At 44.2% G+C, this 15,576-nt stretch overlaps 1 protein-coding gene across 2 annotated transcripts; it reads left to right on the top strand.

The window, feature by feature from the left end:
• The first annotated feature begins 527 nt into the window (after positions 1-527).
• Positions 528-15,562, top strand: ulk3 (unc-51 like kinase 3). Of its 2 annotated transcripts, XM_079998054.1 has the most exons (17): positions 528-638; positions 1,188-1,314; positions 1,876-2,016; positions 2,246-2,366; positions 2,958-3,053; positions 3,247-3,390; positions 3,937-4,019; positions 4,831-4,986; positions 5,302-5,407; positions 5,542-5,582; positions 5,806-5,908; positions 6,366-6,430; positions 6,592-6,670; positions 9,810-9,850; positions 11,516-11,563; positions 11,671-11,734; positions 14,104-15,562. In XM_079998054.1, the coding sequence occupies exons 2-17, from the start codon at positions 1,210-1,212 to the stop codon at positions 14,118-14,120; spliced, it is 1,410 nt and encodes a 469-aa protein (XP_079854180.1). In that variant the 5' UTR covers positions 528-638; positions 1,188-1,209; the 3' UTR covers positions 14,121-15,562. The 2 variants fall into 2 exon arrangements, with proteins under 2 accessions (XP_079854180.1, XP_079854181.1); XM_079998055.1 differs by lacking the exons at positions 9,810-9,850; positions 11,516-11,563; positions 11,671-11,734; positions 14,104-15,562 and adding exons at positions 6,915-6,991; positions 9,278-9,324.
• The last annotated feature ends 14 nt before the right edge of the window (positions 15,563-15,576 follow it).

The following is a 15,576-nucleotide window of genomic DNA, read 5'->3' as shown; positions in this document are numbered from 1 at the left end:
AAAATGTCTATAACTAGTCAATTTTTAATTAGAATATATGTAAAATGGCCATTCAAGCTTGCATTATAATAATCAATGGCCGCCTATGTGTGGTGGAATGGAAATGTAACTTCAATAAAAAACAATTTGCATGTCCCACTTTACACCACGAAACTCTTAAGGTCAACGTCATTTGACAAACTTTAAACCAGCGTTTCACCAGCTTTGTTTTCTGCCACCGCACACGCTTTCCAATGAGTTGATCCCAGGCGCAACACTATGCTCTTCACCGCTAAAAGCGTCACAAACGTGTAGCACTGTGCTCATGAATTGCAGTGGTTGTGTCACAACTTCCATATAAATAGCATTCATATCGCATAAATATAAAATATCCAATTCATAAATATATGTGTCTAACATATTTAAAAACATGCACCATATAGTTTGCTTGGACGCAAGCGCTGGTTGGCGTGCAGTGACGCAGAGCCGCCGCGAGGGGCGGTGTGTTTTTACCGCCACACACCCCGGAACAGGAAGTCAGCCGGCCCGTCAGTGCGCCGCAGCGTGGACCCGCACGTCTCACTGTAGGGATGTAAACAACGGCTCGAAACGTCGCTGTCCACACGACAACCCACAGGCCAGTACATTCAAACCCGCAGGTCAGTACATTCAAACCAGCGACTCGCTATAAAAGGACACAGACCCACCGAGCACCGCTTTGCTAGCGGGATGCAGCCGATTTTCCCCACACATTTATCCAAAGCCAGTTGCGTCCCACCGCGTTGAGTTGACTTGACGCTGCGGCGAGCATGTGTGAAGTAAAGCCGGGAGATGCTAAAGAGCCTGGTTCTCTCTCTCTCTGTCTGTCTGTCTGTCTGTCTGTCTGTCTCTATCTCTTGGGGTGTCGGGGAGGTGCTGTGCTCTGTCCGGGTTGAATCCCTCATTATTAACCTGTGATTGTCCTGTGGTTTGTCTCTATATTTGGGAGGTTTATTGTTTCCTTAATAATCAAGCTTCTGCTGTTGTGACATGACTTACTGCAAATAAAGGCACCTTAAAAGTCAAAGTCTTTCTCTATCTATCTATCTATCTATCTATCTGTCTATCTATCCATCCCTCTCTCTGTCTCTCTCTCTATCTATCTGTCTCTCTCTCTCTCTCTCTATCTCTGTCTCTCTCTCTCTCTCCCTCTCTCCCTCTCCCTCCAGGACCCCCGATGAAGTTGTTGCCATGGCGTCCAGCTCGAGCTTCGCCCCCCCGAAACTGTCGGAATTCATCCTCACCGAGCGGCTGGGCAGCGGCACGTATGCCACCGTGTACAAAGCCTACAGGAAGGTGCGCCGGGGAGAGCCACCGCGGCCTCCCGTTGTTCATATCGGAAGGAAAAAAGAAAATGTCACGTGCGACAGTGGACGCCGGCAGCGCTCCGCGTTCTCCTTCGTCTCTTTCACTGGTGGAAGATGCGCTCGGAGATAAAACGACTAGAGTAAAAGTCAAAGTATCAGATTGACATTTCAACTTTGGGGACAGGACAAACACTCGACACAAAATGACTCCAGTAAATGTGAAAGTGACATACTCTTGCACTTGCTCTTCAACTATTAAAATCACCAAGTGACTACTGTACCTTTTGCATTGGTTTGTTTTGGACACAAATGATGCAACTGCCTTAGATACTTGCTTTGAAGTGTAGTGGAGTAAAGTCGGAAATCTCCAAAACTGATTCGGTATCTGTTGAAAGTAACAAAGTACAAGTACTGTGATACTTCTAACCACCATAGTCCCCCTCCATATAACAGCGAGCGTCAATAATACGAAGCTGCATGGACTCGAAAAAGTGAAAAGTGTCATTTTGATTTGAGGTGAAAGCGGAAGTTAAATCCCATGCACTTTCAGGGAGACAGTCGAGAGGCTGTGGCGGTGAAGGTGGTTGGGAAGAAGACTTTGAACAAGACGTCTATGGAGAACCTGCTCACGGAGATTGAAATCCTGAAGACTGTGCGTCACCCTCACATAGTCCAACTAAAGGACTTCCAGGTACACCCATCAGAATGTAGCGTCGCTGAGAGGCATAAATCAGAAGCATCACTCGGTTAGGTCAGAGTAGGTGGTTCTTTTTTAATTCATTTGTCATCTTCTCTGAAATGAATTTGGTGTAGTTGGGCTACATTGCCGCCATAACTGTGAATCTGAAAGCAGTATTCTCTGATGAAAGAAAAATAAGAATTGTGTCCGTTTAATGTGAAACTCTTCTCTTCACCTGCAGTGGGACAGTGAGAACATCTATCTTATTCTGGAATGGTGTTCTGGTGGAGATCTGTCCCGCTTCATCCGCAGTCGCAGGCTGTTACCAGAGAGGGTGGCGCGGTGCTTCCTGCAGCAGATGGGTGAGTGACTGCTTGATCTGGGATGGAGGGAAATGTTTATATTTCAATATGAATAATCTATATTAGCCTGTTTGGATCCTCAGGTCAGTGGGGTTTATTATTATTTAAGATAGACGCAGCCATGTGTGTTTTCTGTTATAAAGGTTTACTAGCTCTCATTTGATATATCCTATTAGATGTGTGTAACTTGAATTGACTGATTTGTTTTCCTGTCAACCTTCTCAACTGAGGTAGTAATCCAGATTCCTCTTTTTATATAATTGTTGTTGCCCTGCTATGTCACCATAACTGTTAAGAGACATTGCTACAGGTTCAATACCAACCCAAGTTTTGCAAATCAATTAATAGTCAAATGTTTTGAGCTTGAATAGAGCAAATATAAAAGAGCCAATTATAGTATGAATATCAGCTACTACGCATGCCATTTGGACAAATAATTTCAGGCTTTGAGTTATCATGTGTCTATCAGTGTGATAGACTTAGTTTGACTTTTTTACATTTTTATATTGCTATGCGTGCTTAAAATATTCTTTATGTGTTTGTGTGGTTATATGCACATTTGTATACAACATTCCACATGTCTGCAAACAGCCTGTGCACTCCAGTTCCTTCATGAAAAAAACATCTCACATCTGGACCTGAAACCCCAAAATATTCTGCTGAGTGGCTCCGTCCTCAAACTAGCAGGTAAACACACATGCACCCCCCCACCCACCCATGACCACCCAAAAAGTGACAAATGTTCTGACAAACTTGGAAGATCGCAATTTGTGAAATTGCGAATCACAATTTATTTGTCTTTACTTTATAAGTAGTCCTTGTTCTGCTTATTGAAATTGTCCCCCGTGGATTAAGAAATGTACACATTTACTGCTTTCAGATTTCGGCTTTGCCCAGTATATGTCTCCGTGGGACGAACAGAGCGCTTTGAGAGGCTCGCCACTCTACATGGCCCCTGAGATGGTGTGCAGGCGTCAGTATGACTCCAGGGTGGATCTGTGGTCTGTTGGAGTCATTCTCTATGGTGAGATGTGACCTTTAAAAAAAAAAAAAAAAATCCTTCAATGTAATGCTGCTAGAGAACTGTAATCACATTGATTAGATTGTTGAAGTTGCATGAAAGAGATGATTTGAATTTTGTTACATGCTCTACAATTACCTTGAGAATATTTCCATTTTCCTGTATGCATGGTGCACTTCCAATACAGAACAGAAGATATTTCTCTTTATGGGGGGCAGTAGCTCATAAGGTAGAGCGGGTCGTCTAGTAAGCGAAAAAATTAGATCCCAGGCTCCTCCTGGTAGCATGCTGATGTGTCTTTGAGCAAGACACTTAACCTCCCCCGGGGCCTCCACATGGCAGCCCACTGCTCCTAGATACGTAAGATGCTAGGATGGGTAAATGCAGAGAAATTGCGAATTTCCCCGTTGTGGGACTGATAAGGGTTTATAAAAAAAAATATCCACAAGATATGTGAAGTAGTTATCAATAACTTGTTACTGGTATTATGGTTAATTTTAATCATTGTGACAGTAAACTATCCAACACTGTCTGTGTGCTGTGCTGTAGAGGCTTTGTTTGGACGTGCGCCATTTGCATCCAGATCCTACACTGAGCTGGAGGAGAAGATTCGCAGCGACAAGCCCATTGAGGTAAGATGTGTTTAATGGACCGTCCCCTAATTAACAAATCTGCTGGACCAGACACTCACTCAGCTGTCATGCTGAAATATGTGACAAACTACTTCCTTTGTTGCTGGAAAATAATTGCCATGCTGTCCTGTTTAACTCAATGGGAGCGTAAAGCAGCCATTTCTACCAGGGTTAAGGGTTCCATGGGTTGGGGGACCCACACCTGCCTTATCTATTTCAGTATGATTGGAATTGTTTTCTCAGTCTTATCATCACTTAGGTGTGTGAGCAATTATTTATGTGAAGGTACTGTCATTTATTTATATTATTCCTTGACCGATAGCTACCAGGATAAATATGCGAATTTGGTGGATCAGTCATATGGTGTTTGCTCTTCTGAGGGAATGTTTACTTTGATACCACTAGGTGGCATAGTTGCTTACTATTAATTTGATGTAGCGTTCTAATCAAATGTTATCCCTATTAATGTGAGTGTTGGCAGCCGCCCACCTCAGGAAAAATAAGATATTTGTCACAGGACTTTCTAGTAAATCATTTGCTCTTACATAACTAATCAAAGCATACATTGAGCCCTTATTATCAAGAAGTAGGAGAAAAGTAGGAGAGCTGTACCGGCTGTACAGCTCTCCTACTTTTCCCCGTCTGACTCTCATATTGTTCAGCTGCAGGATAACAAGAGCGTTTTTATACAGTGAATGGTAGCCTTGGCAGCGATATGCTTGTTTTGTCAAAAACAACTCAGAGCGAACGTTCTCACTGCAAACAACCGTTTTCACACCTGTTGTAACACGGTTGTGCTTTTTCGCCACAGCTCCCTCCAGGCATCAGGGTGTCCAGGGATTGCAGGGACCTCCTGCTGAGGCTGCTGGAGAGGAACCCTGACATCCGGATCACCTTCACCCAGTTCTTCTCCCACCCCTTCGTGGACCTGGAGCACATGCCCAGCGCTGAGAGCCTCAGCAAAGCGGTACAAGAATGGAGAAAGAGCATCAATAATACTATTTAAAAAAAAAAAAAAGAAAATGCACATTCCCTCTGTATCTAGTGCTGGGAAGGAAAACATACAAAGCTGTGATGTATCTGTTTCTGAGTGAGGGTGAGACAGTTATCATTTCTGTACTTGCACCTGTTTCTATACATGTGCACATTCGTGCTCATAGGTTTGTGTTCTTGCCTGGCCTACATGTCCCCTCATGCATGAGTGCACTGCATGCATGCGTACACAGAGGGGGGAACGCGGTGCTTTGCAGTCAGTGATGCCAGTTCCTGTTTCCTCTTGCAGAAGGACTTGGTTCTGCGGGCGGTTCAGAAGGACCAGGAGGGCCAATGGGCCGCTGCGTTGTCTCTCTACTGCGGCGCCCTGGAGCACTTTGTCCCCGCCATTCACTGTAAGAGAAACAACCAGTGACATGCCAGCCCCCCATGACAAACTGCCACCTCGGCTCAACCACGCCGAACCAGCAGCATAAACTCTTTTAACATTTAAAACAAAAACATCTCATCTCTCTTTTTCCCTTCCCAGATGAAACCGACAAGCCACGCAAGGACGCCCTCCGGCAGAAGGTAAGCTGAATAAACAGTCCCACCTTTCTCATTTAAGGTACTTTCTATTTTCAGTTGGGGTTTTTTTGGTGGGTTGATTTTTTTTTTCCTTCTTTTTTTCTGTTTTCACTCGGATGGACTTGATTTGCAATTAATTCTCTATGGACGCCATATGGTTTGGATGTCGAGCATATGGCACAGTTGATGTGATTCAGTTAAGTCAATGTTGGAGAACTCCCTGCAGGTCAGTCAGTATGTGTCCAGAGCCGAGGAGCTGAAAGCCCTGGTGGCTTCTGACAACAGAGCCAGCTTTGAGGAGGCCAGGACCGCCAGGGACGTCCTGCGAGGTAACCAACGCAGCTCGTTGCTACACGCTACCATGAGATTAGCATTACAGGGTTGGCAGTGCTCAATGTTTTGCTTTATTTATTTATCTTTTGCAAATAAAGAATAATGTCTCAGCAATGTTCACATTTGTTACGCTAATGCAATAGAAGAAAATACAGGCTCTGTCTCTTTTTCCAAATATGTGATGCAATATTTCATGCAAGAGAATAGTTAACTCACCATTGTTGGTTTATCTTCTGTGGATCTTGGCGATAGATCTACTTTTATCTACTCCCTAAGATCACACATATACTGTATATACACAAGCAACAAGTACATAATCCCTCCCACATGCACTAAAGCAAGGGAAGCTGGGTGCAAACCCAGCAGTAGCACAACGCCACGCACAGTACCTAATATATCCATATGTCATTGTTGGTGGAATCAAATTCTCTTATTTTCTCCCTCTTCCTGCAGAGATGTCACGTGACCAACCGCGGCTCCTGGCGGCCATAGAGCTGGCCTCTACCGCCATAGTCAAGGTACACTGGGGTCATGGGGGGGGGGGTCTATGCTGAATAAAGCACAGTCTTATGCAGTCTTATAGTAAGACTGTGTCAAACCTACACATTTTGTGATATAGAGTGAAGCTACAGTCACTCGTCCTCATTTCCATCCCTTTTTTTTTTTTTTTTTTTTGCAGGAGGAGAGTGGATCGGATGTCCACGATGCACTGGATCTGTACCAGCAGAGCTTAGGGGAGCTGCTGCTCGCTCTGGCAGGTACAAACAGAGCCTTGAAAATGTATTTAGCCTACCTCTCACAGCTATTTCAGTCAGTAGTCTCTGTGTAGTGTGTAGAACCTATTGGTATGTAGCTGTGAAGTTGCAGACTGCAACAAACCAAATCCCCCCACCCTCCCTTTCCAAAGCCATAGGAGAACCTATGGTGGCCTTCAGGTGTCAGTCTCTAGCAAAGTCTCTCTCTAGAGCCAGTGTTTGGTTTGTCCGTTCTGGGCTACTGTAGGAACATGGCGGTGCAACATGGTGGCCTCCATGGAAGCGTACCCCCTCCATATGTAGATACAAGGGGCTTATTCCAAGGTAACGTAAACACAATGATTCTTATTTTCATGGGATTATACACTTATTAAAACATACCGCCGCCCGTTCCATAAATTCTACACACTGTACCTTTTAAGGCTCTATCTAATAACACAACATGATGGAGCCAGATTTGCCCATTCCTCCTTACAAAATTGCTCAAGGTTTTTTTTTGTTTTTTTTCGCCAGCCAGCGCTTCTTCCAAGCGACTCTTTCATAAAGACCCTTTTTGTGAGTTGCCTTTGAGATTGTTGGTCCATGAACATGATGTTCAATCTTAGACACTGATTTCTGCAGCTCAGAGGGACAGTTGCCATGCCAGTGGCCTCTCTCAAACACAACAAACATTCGAGTTTGGCTAACTTTAGAGGGGCGACCTATACTGGGGTTGCCGTAGATTCATAATTTTTCCACTTCTTTATGAGCTCCAAGGTACGTTCAGTGCATTTGAGATGGTCTTGTACCCTTCCCCACATCTGTGCTTCTCTATAAATATATCCCAGACTTGTTTTGAATGATCTTCTTTTCTCCAATTTGGTTTGTTTTCTGGAAAATCTCTACTCTCTACTCTTGGACCTCACAGAGCGAAGGGGTATGTATGTTCATGAATTAATGGAAAACAGGCGATTCACCAATTTTCTAAAGGGGTAGAGATCCTCAACGAGTTGGGTGAGTTGTCCAGTAATATTGCACCTGATAAAACTCTGAATTTATTTTTTAAATTTCAGTACCTTTTTGAAAGGTTTTGGACTTCTCATTTTCATTTGGCACGATGCACACACAATCAGCTGGAAAAAAATCTTCTTTAATATATTTTAAAATGAGAATTGGAAAACTTCATGTGAAAACAGTTTTGGGGCTGAATACTTCATGTCAAAGCACTGTACATCCTATTATTTGCATACAGGACTTGGTTCTTGATCCTATTGAAAGTGTGAGCCACTTAGAGATCAGATAATATGGGAAGCCACTTGTTTTACCTACTTTAATTGTTTCTTTTTTTAACGGATTGCACACAGATAAATATCTCATGATATGCAATGTCAGATGCCTACTTTCAACTCTACATCGTTACCATAGGTGTATGTTTGTGTTTATGTTGATATGAATTACAATGGCAGATGCCAATATGGAGCCAGCAAAGAAATGTGATATTTTTGTGATAAATGTACTTTTTCTATCAATATTTAAACCACAAACACAATTGAAACAGTCAAAAGAATTTATCAAAACAATATAAAATTTTGAAATTGTTTGGACTTCTGATTTACTGGCTGAGAGTTACCAGCAGTTCACAAGGTTTGTGTTGGAGACCACTGCACTAAACAATTCCACAATATATCGTTTCATTGTTTTAGCCTCTTATTCACCCAGGGAAACATTTCACAGCGCTCACATCCTTTCTCAACAAGACACTATATTTCCTACACATTCACACCTGGGAGCTGCCCAGTACTAAAACGTATTTGTCCTTTTTTTTTTTTTTTTACTGTTGACTGCTGAGCAGCTCGACTGGGCCAAACCGCATTGTTGTGCCTGTTTAGGGAGCAGAGAGGGCTGCGTATCCCCCTCACTAAATCTCCCTTATTTCCATAGTTATTCAGGGACACAAACCCGAGACCTTCCAGTTGCAAACCAGCTACTAATCGCTAAGGCTGCCAGTAGTTCATAGCACCCTGCCAGAACGAGAGGCAGTTAATTGTGATCATAGCATGCAGAGACCATTACATCAGGCAGTAATGGCTGCATGTGTGCGCTGGAAGATGGGAAGAAGGCGACGTTGTGCCTCGGTGTGGGAGAATGTAATGGGATGATAGAGTCCGTGGCCATTTTATGGTTTCCACTCTCCCCTGAGCCAGGATATCTGCTCAATTGACTGTTTCTGAGAGGGGAAATTGAGAAGAATGAGACGAACAGAAAGAGGCCAATTGACTCTGCGAGAGCAACCCAGAGGAGGACAGAGACCTAGCATAGTGGGACGAGCAGGCAGATAGAGGGGCTTCCAGAGGGAGAGACACCCACACGCAGACAGAGATTGACTCTGCCTGCGGCCTGGCGTCTATTAAGCCCAGCTCTGTCATGAGCTCATCTGGGAGATGGTCCTAATGGAGGAGGCAGGATGGAGCGTGCCAGATGTGGCTTTGAGCTTTGGGTACAAGAGCCGCTGCCAGCGCCCTGTGTGTGGTAGAGAAACACTGCCATCTGGTTCCCATTCAGGGAGCGCAGATCATTTCTCTATGTTATTACACACTGGAAACAAAATAAAAACTATTATCTCTCTAATAGGGGACGGCTCCAATCACCCCCCACCTCCCACTCCGCCGGCCCACCGCCCCCACCCTTCCTCCATCCCTGGGATCAGGGGCCTGGCTCAGTGGCACTGCAGACAACACCAGGGTGATTGTGGGAGAAAACATTGCTCCTTTGTTTGGCTGGAGGTCTTTTGTTACTTCCCGACATGCCTTGCTAGAAGAGAACCCCCCCCCGACCCATACACTCCCTCCCGCTCTCAGTCTCTGTCTCTCCCCCTAATTCGGCTTCTCCCCTCCAGGATGGCTGACTAATTGAGAGAATACTGGCCCACTTTAGAGCTGTGGAGCTATTTCCCCCCTGAGCAATACGTCTGCATGCGAGCCGACTAAACCAGTTGTGTAAATGACCTCTTCTTGCACAAACGCCATGATGAGGGGGACAAATGACCCAAGTATTCCAATATCTCTGTTTTTTTTGGAGGGGGGGGGTTTTTCCCCATCTCCATCTATTCCAACTTCCTGTCATTATTGTCCCTCTCCCTATTTTCTGTGTCTATGTTTTCCAGCTGAGCCACAGGGACGCAGGAGGGAGCTGCTCCACAAGGAGGTGAGTTTGGGTTTGGCCGCTCACTCGCTGTAGGAACAACCGTACGAGTCTCACCTCTTCCGAGAGCCCCGAGGGCTGGAAGCCCAGTTGCTGTGTGTTTTCCAAATGGTGCCCATTAGCCCCCTTCACATAAGAATGGTTTCTACAGTGGAGACCTAATGACTTAATCCATCATTCATACACAGCGCCTCCCACCCAACAAGCCTGAAATTGTGGCAGCACAGCGTCCCCCTCGTAACCATTTATATCCACAAGGACTGGTTGCAAAATAATTCACTAATTTTCTACATTATTTTCTCTTCCGTTGTTTAATACTGGAACATGTGACATCTATTGACGAACTAGTATCTAAGTATCCAAAGCAATTTCCTTCATACGTACAGTGTTTATTAGTACTATCTTAAAGTAATTATATCATTTAGTTTGGACGTAGACTGGCATCATGATTTCTTGAATGAGTTCCAAAAACAACCCAGAGGTAATGCTCGTGGGTGAAGCGTCTACTTTAATACGGCCCAAATTGAGATAAACAAATGTTTTTGTTGAGTCTTCCTTTCAGCAATCAAGTAAGCGGAGATCTGCAGGCAATTTGTGTTTTGACCAACACAAGGCCTCATGTACGCCTAACCGTAAAGCTCAAGGTCCTTTTTCTGTTGCTTTTTTTCCTCGCAGTGTTCAGTCAGCCACTAAGCTCACAACAGACTTTCAGCAACAAAACCCGGGAGACGTTTGGGTGGGAGTGTTTTTTGGGGGGTTAGGGACCTCCCTATTTGAAGTTTTATAAGCGCTTGTCTTAAGTAAATTCAGATGCGGCTGTAATAATCGACGCATTCTGTGTGTGCGTGCGCGGTGGGGGGGGCTGATTGAAAACACATGTGTATAGGACGCATAGAGGAGGCATATACGGAGCACGCTGCCATGCCTGGCGTCCATGTGTATTCATATCTGCTTTGGAGAACATTTAAACCCCTCTCCGCTCTGTAGCTGCTCTTCCATAACCTGGCTTATCATGTGAAGAACCGCGACCTTGATCTGTCCCGTAGGTTTGTAGGTTCCTACTGTTTCAATATGGCCGCGATCTTTCGGGGATTAACTTTTCTCCGTGAAGCCGTCTTGCCTTTTTGGCTGATGAAACCGGGCCATGCTCAGCAGCAACCGGTAAATTCTCTGTGCTTTTTGAATAAAAAAAAAAAAAATCAAACTAACGTGGCCTATGAGACAGCGTCTCTCCTGGTCTTCTGTCAGTATTGCACGGTGTAGTTGTACTACAGCAGAACTTCCCCAAAATGTGTTTATTACGATGCAGTGGTAATGTGTAATACTGATGTTTTCTTTAAAATGGTCAATTTTAACAGAAACAAAACAAGATATTTTGCTAATAATCTTTCTTGTGCACCACAAGTGTAGGCACCACAAACCGTAACGCATGCATACGGTATGTTTGCTGTTTTGGAATTATGGCCACAGACCTCACTGACCAGTCAAATTACATCTCCTAGACTGCTATTTTTTGAATGGCATCATTTATTTGTTGCCAGGGCTGCATTCTGCACGCAAAACCCAATTCACTTTGGTTTAGATTAGAGACACAAGCTAAAACACACAAAAATAAACGCACTCCGTGACTCCCTAAAAGGGGAAAACTGACAATGTCATTCTCACCAGATTAAAAGTCTCATGACCAGAGCTGAATACCTCAAAGAGAACCTCAAGGTAAGAGGCCTTATGTAGCTACTGAAAAGTTTAAATTCCTCAGCACAAGTATCCATTGTTCTGCTTTTTTTGGTTGTTACTCTGAGGACTTTGTGTTAATGTTCCAGATGCAGGAGACTCAGAGGGACGTGTCCCTGGACCGAGAACCGCTCTCAGAGTGCGTCAGAAGCTGTAAGTGTCTCAGGGTTGTGCCAACCCTTCTACATGCGCGGCGGTGGGGTGGAGGGGGGGTTATTTGTGTGTTGAAGGCCGCTGATTAGCGGCTCTGTATTTGTGTGTGGTTCGGGTGCTGAGCTGGGGGTTATTGAGAAATGGCTTCCCATGGTCGTAATGAAATTTCCCCCTCGGTGACGGTTTTTCCACTAGTAAAATATGAGCCTTTCTATTACCGTGCCGGCCACCCCCGCGGGACTGTCTGGCGCTTTGATTTCATCCCTGCACAGCGCTTAGACTGGCTGTCCTCTGCCCTCTTGTAAAACCTACCTTGTGAAAGTGAGACTTGGTTCTAGCCAAGAGCAATCCTCCTTCCACACACACACACACACACACACACCAAACACACACACACACAGACACACACACACACACACACACACACACACACACACACACAGGCGTACACTTGAAAATCCATTTACACACTACCACGTACATAGACGTACAGGCATGCGTGGACACACACTTAATCCCTGTCCTTCTGCCCTATCTTTCTCCTGCGAACGAGAACCATATACAGTAATCATATGCCTCGGAGAGAGGTATTTAAAAATCTTTATCTAATCTGTGTGGTTATTACATATTTCATATATATATATATATATATATATATATATATATATATATATATATATATATATATATATATATATATATAGCCTCCCCCCCTACCTCCAAACTAAAATACGAACCCTAACTCCCAGTATTTGCCTAGCTCAGCCGTTGGACGAATAGTGGGTACATAAAGCCGGACAATATCCTGTTTTCAGCGAGAAAATTCCAGGGGAATTATGGATTTAAAAAAAACCAAAACGTGGTAGTGGTGGGACTCCGGTGACTCCAGAGGAGGGCTCAGGTTTCACGAAGAACGTGGCTTCTTCTTCTGCTGCTGTTATTTTAACACAGCCATGCCGCAGTCGGCCGTGTTGAGCTGGCCGCGCTCCAAGAGCAGCTGTACTACGGAGTCAGAGCAACGCCCAGGCAGCCTGGTGACCTCAAAACTACAGCAAACACAACACTCGAGTCGAGCTGAGAACATGTTAACTACTTTTCCCAGCTCTGGAGAAGTTTAGCCGATTGTCTTTTATTCAGAGGCAGAGTGAGTGTTCGAGTGAGATGGAACCTGTGTCCTTCAGTTAAATTTCAGTCTTTAGGCTTTTCGATGTGTACTAACCCCCCTGCTCTCCCAATAAAAAAACAAAGCTCCTCTAGTCAAAAATGAACATGTAGGAGGAGAATGTACGTTGATGTAACTGTTGATCCTGTTTTTTACCACAAAAAAAGAGGCAGTGTTTTTGCTCCCACCCCGAAAGGCATGCAGGTTTAGCTTCTCGGAGACTCCACATTGCATCAAGGTGTGAATGGACTGGCCGAGAAAATGGAAGGATTGATGGATGAATTTAAAAGGGAGTCATAACGTTCTAGTCGTTGCAATTTTATCAGTTTGGCTTTCAGTCCTCTTCCTCATATGATCAAGGTGTTTCTGTGGCTTACTGGCTGGTTTTTACCCACTAAATTGCCTCAATATTTTTTTTAACACATCACTCCATCTCCTCTCCACTTTTTTATTATAATTATAATTATAATAATAATAATAATAATAATAATAATAATAATATTATAATAATATCCTTATTTATTATGAACTTGAATGTTGTATTTCAACAACACTCCTATCGGTTGGGACCAAATTTCACACAAATCTGCCTGAAGTTTCCGTGGTAACCAAGCTCTGTTACTGTAACAGTTCTTACAATTTACAGTGGGGACTTCAGGCCTAAATAGTGTAATATAATATGTAATGTGTAGTATATTACATATATAATTCTTTGGGAAAACTCTTCTTCAGTTCCGCTGCACAACCTGCAATGATGCTATAGAAGAGCGATTGTTTATTTTAGGTTTGAGAACACTAAGGCACGCATCATACACATAGGGCCGGGGTGCAATCATCAAATTTGCCACTGAGCCGCAGGCGGTTCACTGAGTTTGTTGTTTTGTTTTGTATTTTTGGGACATTGGAAGAATAGTAAGTAAGACGTGAGAAAGAAAGCGAAAAAACAGTTTAGTATTTCAGTATTCTTCAGCAAGAAACTAAATCATTCCTTGTAGACTGCACTGGCGAGACGGAAAATACTCCTTTAATGGATAAAGTTTCACAACTATGAGTATGAGTGTAACATAAAATTTACTCTTGAAAACCAATATGGCGATGATTCAAAGCCCTTTTCTGTGAAAGAGTATGTCATTTGAAATTCCAAATTTTGAGCAGCCGACCCCCGACTAAGACCCGTTAGTAATCACTGCCAGTTTTCCCCCCTCAGCTTGCTGTCTGCAGTGAGACCAACGCGGCACAGACTCCCACTGAGCAGCAAACCTTACATCTGTCTTCAGCTGGGGCTGAGGGTCCTCCACGGGACCGGGGCCGGGGCCGAGTCATCACCACCTCCGGCTCCGGCCCCTGCCCGGAGCGGCGGCCGGCCGGCCAGGCGACCCGGCGGCACGCTCCGCATAACGCCAACACCTCCATCCGAACACTGATACACTTTTTGGGTTGAGCTGGGATGTTTGTCGTTTGTCGACCCAGCCAGAAGACGACATGGATTCTATTCTAGAAGGCAACGTCAGCTGGTAAATTATGAAGTGCCCGTCGGGTAAATAAGAAAGTTGTATTTTTTTTCCCCCTGTACACACTGCGGTTCTTCTACTGTTCACCAATTGCCACTAAGACAGAGAGGACCAGAAGTACGACAAAACAGTATTGCCACAGAAAACAGATTTTGCTCTCTCTACTGTAACATTCACCTCGAACATAAATGTGATTGGACGTTGTGCAATTTCTTAAAATGAAATAGGAACCGTGATGTTTGGATTATGGCATTCCCACCTGGAAATGTTTAGATGATAATGCTGTTCTGACATGATGATGAGGCTTCCCTCCATGTACGCTCGCACACACACAATCAATCTCTCTTTTCGTACACATACAACTCCTGCCCTCTCCATTTTCTCCTCCCCCTCCTCCCGCCGTTGCCTTTGCTGTGGGCCAACCACAGGCTCACCATGCTCTCTCCGCTGATTGAGCCCTCTCCACCGCTAAGAGGGAAAAACTAGAGAGGTGCGGCTTCTGCCTTATTTACACTGGACTTGCATTTTCTTAGGTTTGGCACCGTCGGCGTTTTGAGGCGTACGGTGAGTAGCCCCTGAAGCAAAGACTTCATAACTGTGAGCCGGATTAAAAAACAAAAACTCCCCTAAAAAAACACTCCTAGGCAGGCCAACACTACGCGCTGTTGTAGGTCTGCCCCTTGCTGTTTGCTGTGATACAGGTAGAATTCACGATTTTCCTCTCCTGAAAGGGAGCTTTAAGCACTTCGATTTTTGCGAAGATCACTGTGAGGCAACTTTGAGAAGCACCTGAAACTGAGGCCTGGAGAACTATAAAGGTTTTAACGTGTATTGTGTTGCTGCTGCTCTTTAAAGTGATGTGGAGGAGTTTTAGGACGCAATATAAGTGCGTATACTATCACTTTTACCGGTAAAGTCTGGATCTTTTGTTCTGAGGAGAAAAAAAAAAAAAGAAAATCTTGATCCCGTCAACGCAGAAGTTACTGGTGAAAACTGAGTGGCAGTATCTGCACTTATATAGAGTCAAGAAATGTATACAGCCAAATATTCGACTGAATTTCCATTGTACTTTGATATATCAAACTGCTGTATTTTTTCTTTATTTAATTTATTAAACAAATACCGATGGAAAAATAAAATCCCTCTTGCCATCTCTGCAGTGCGTAGAT

This window comes from Zeus faber, assembly GCF_960531495.2.
Source record: "Zeus faber genome assembly, chromosome: 3".
Taxonomy (NCBI): domain Eukaryota; kingdom Metazoa; phylum Chordata; class Actinopteri; order Zeiformes; family Zeidae; genus Zeus; species Zeus faber.
The sequence above is the reverse complement of the archived record's forward strand: the minus strand, read 5'-3'. Positions and strand labels throughout refer to the sequence as shown.

Excerpts from the sequence above, each read along its gene's own strand:
- ulk3 (XM_079998054.1), top strand. The coding sequence starts at position 1,210 with ATGGCGTCCAGCTCGAGCTTCGCCCCCCCGAAACTGTCGGAATTCATC. Across the intron at positions 1,315-1,875 it reads TGTACAAAGCCTACAGGAAG|GGAGACAGTCGAGAGGCTGT; the intron begins GTGCGCCGGGGA and ends ATGCACTTTCAG. Across the intron at positions 2,017-2,245 it reads TCCAACTAAAGGACTTCCAG|TGGGACAGTGAGAACATCTA; the intron begins GTACACCCATCA and ends CTTCACCTGCAG.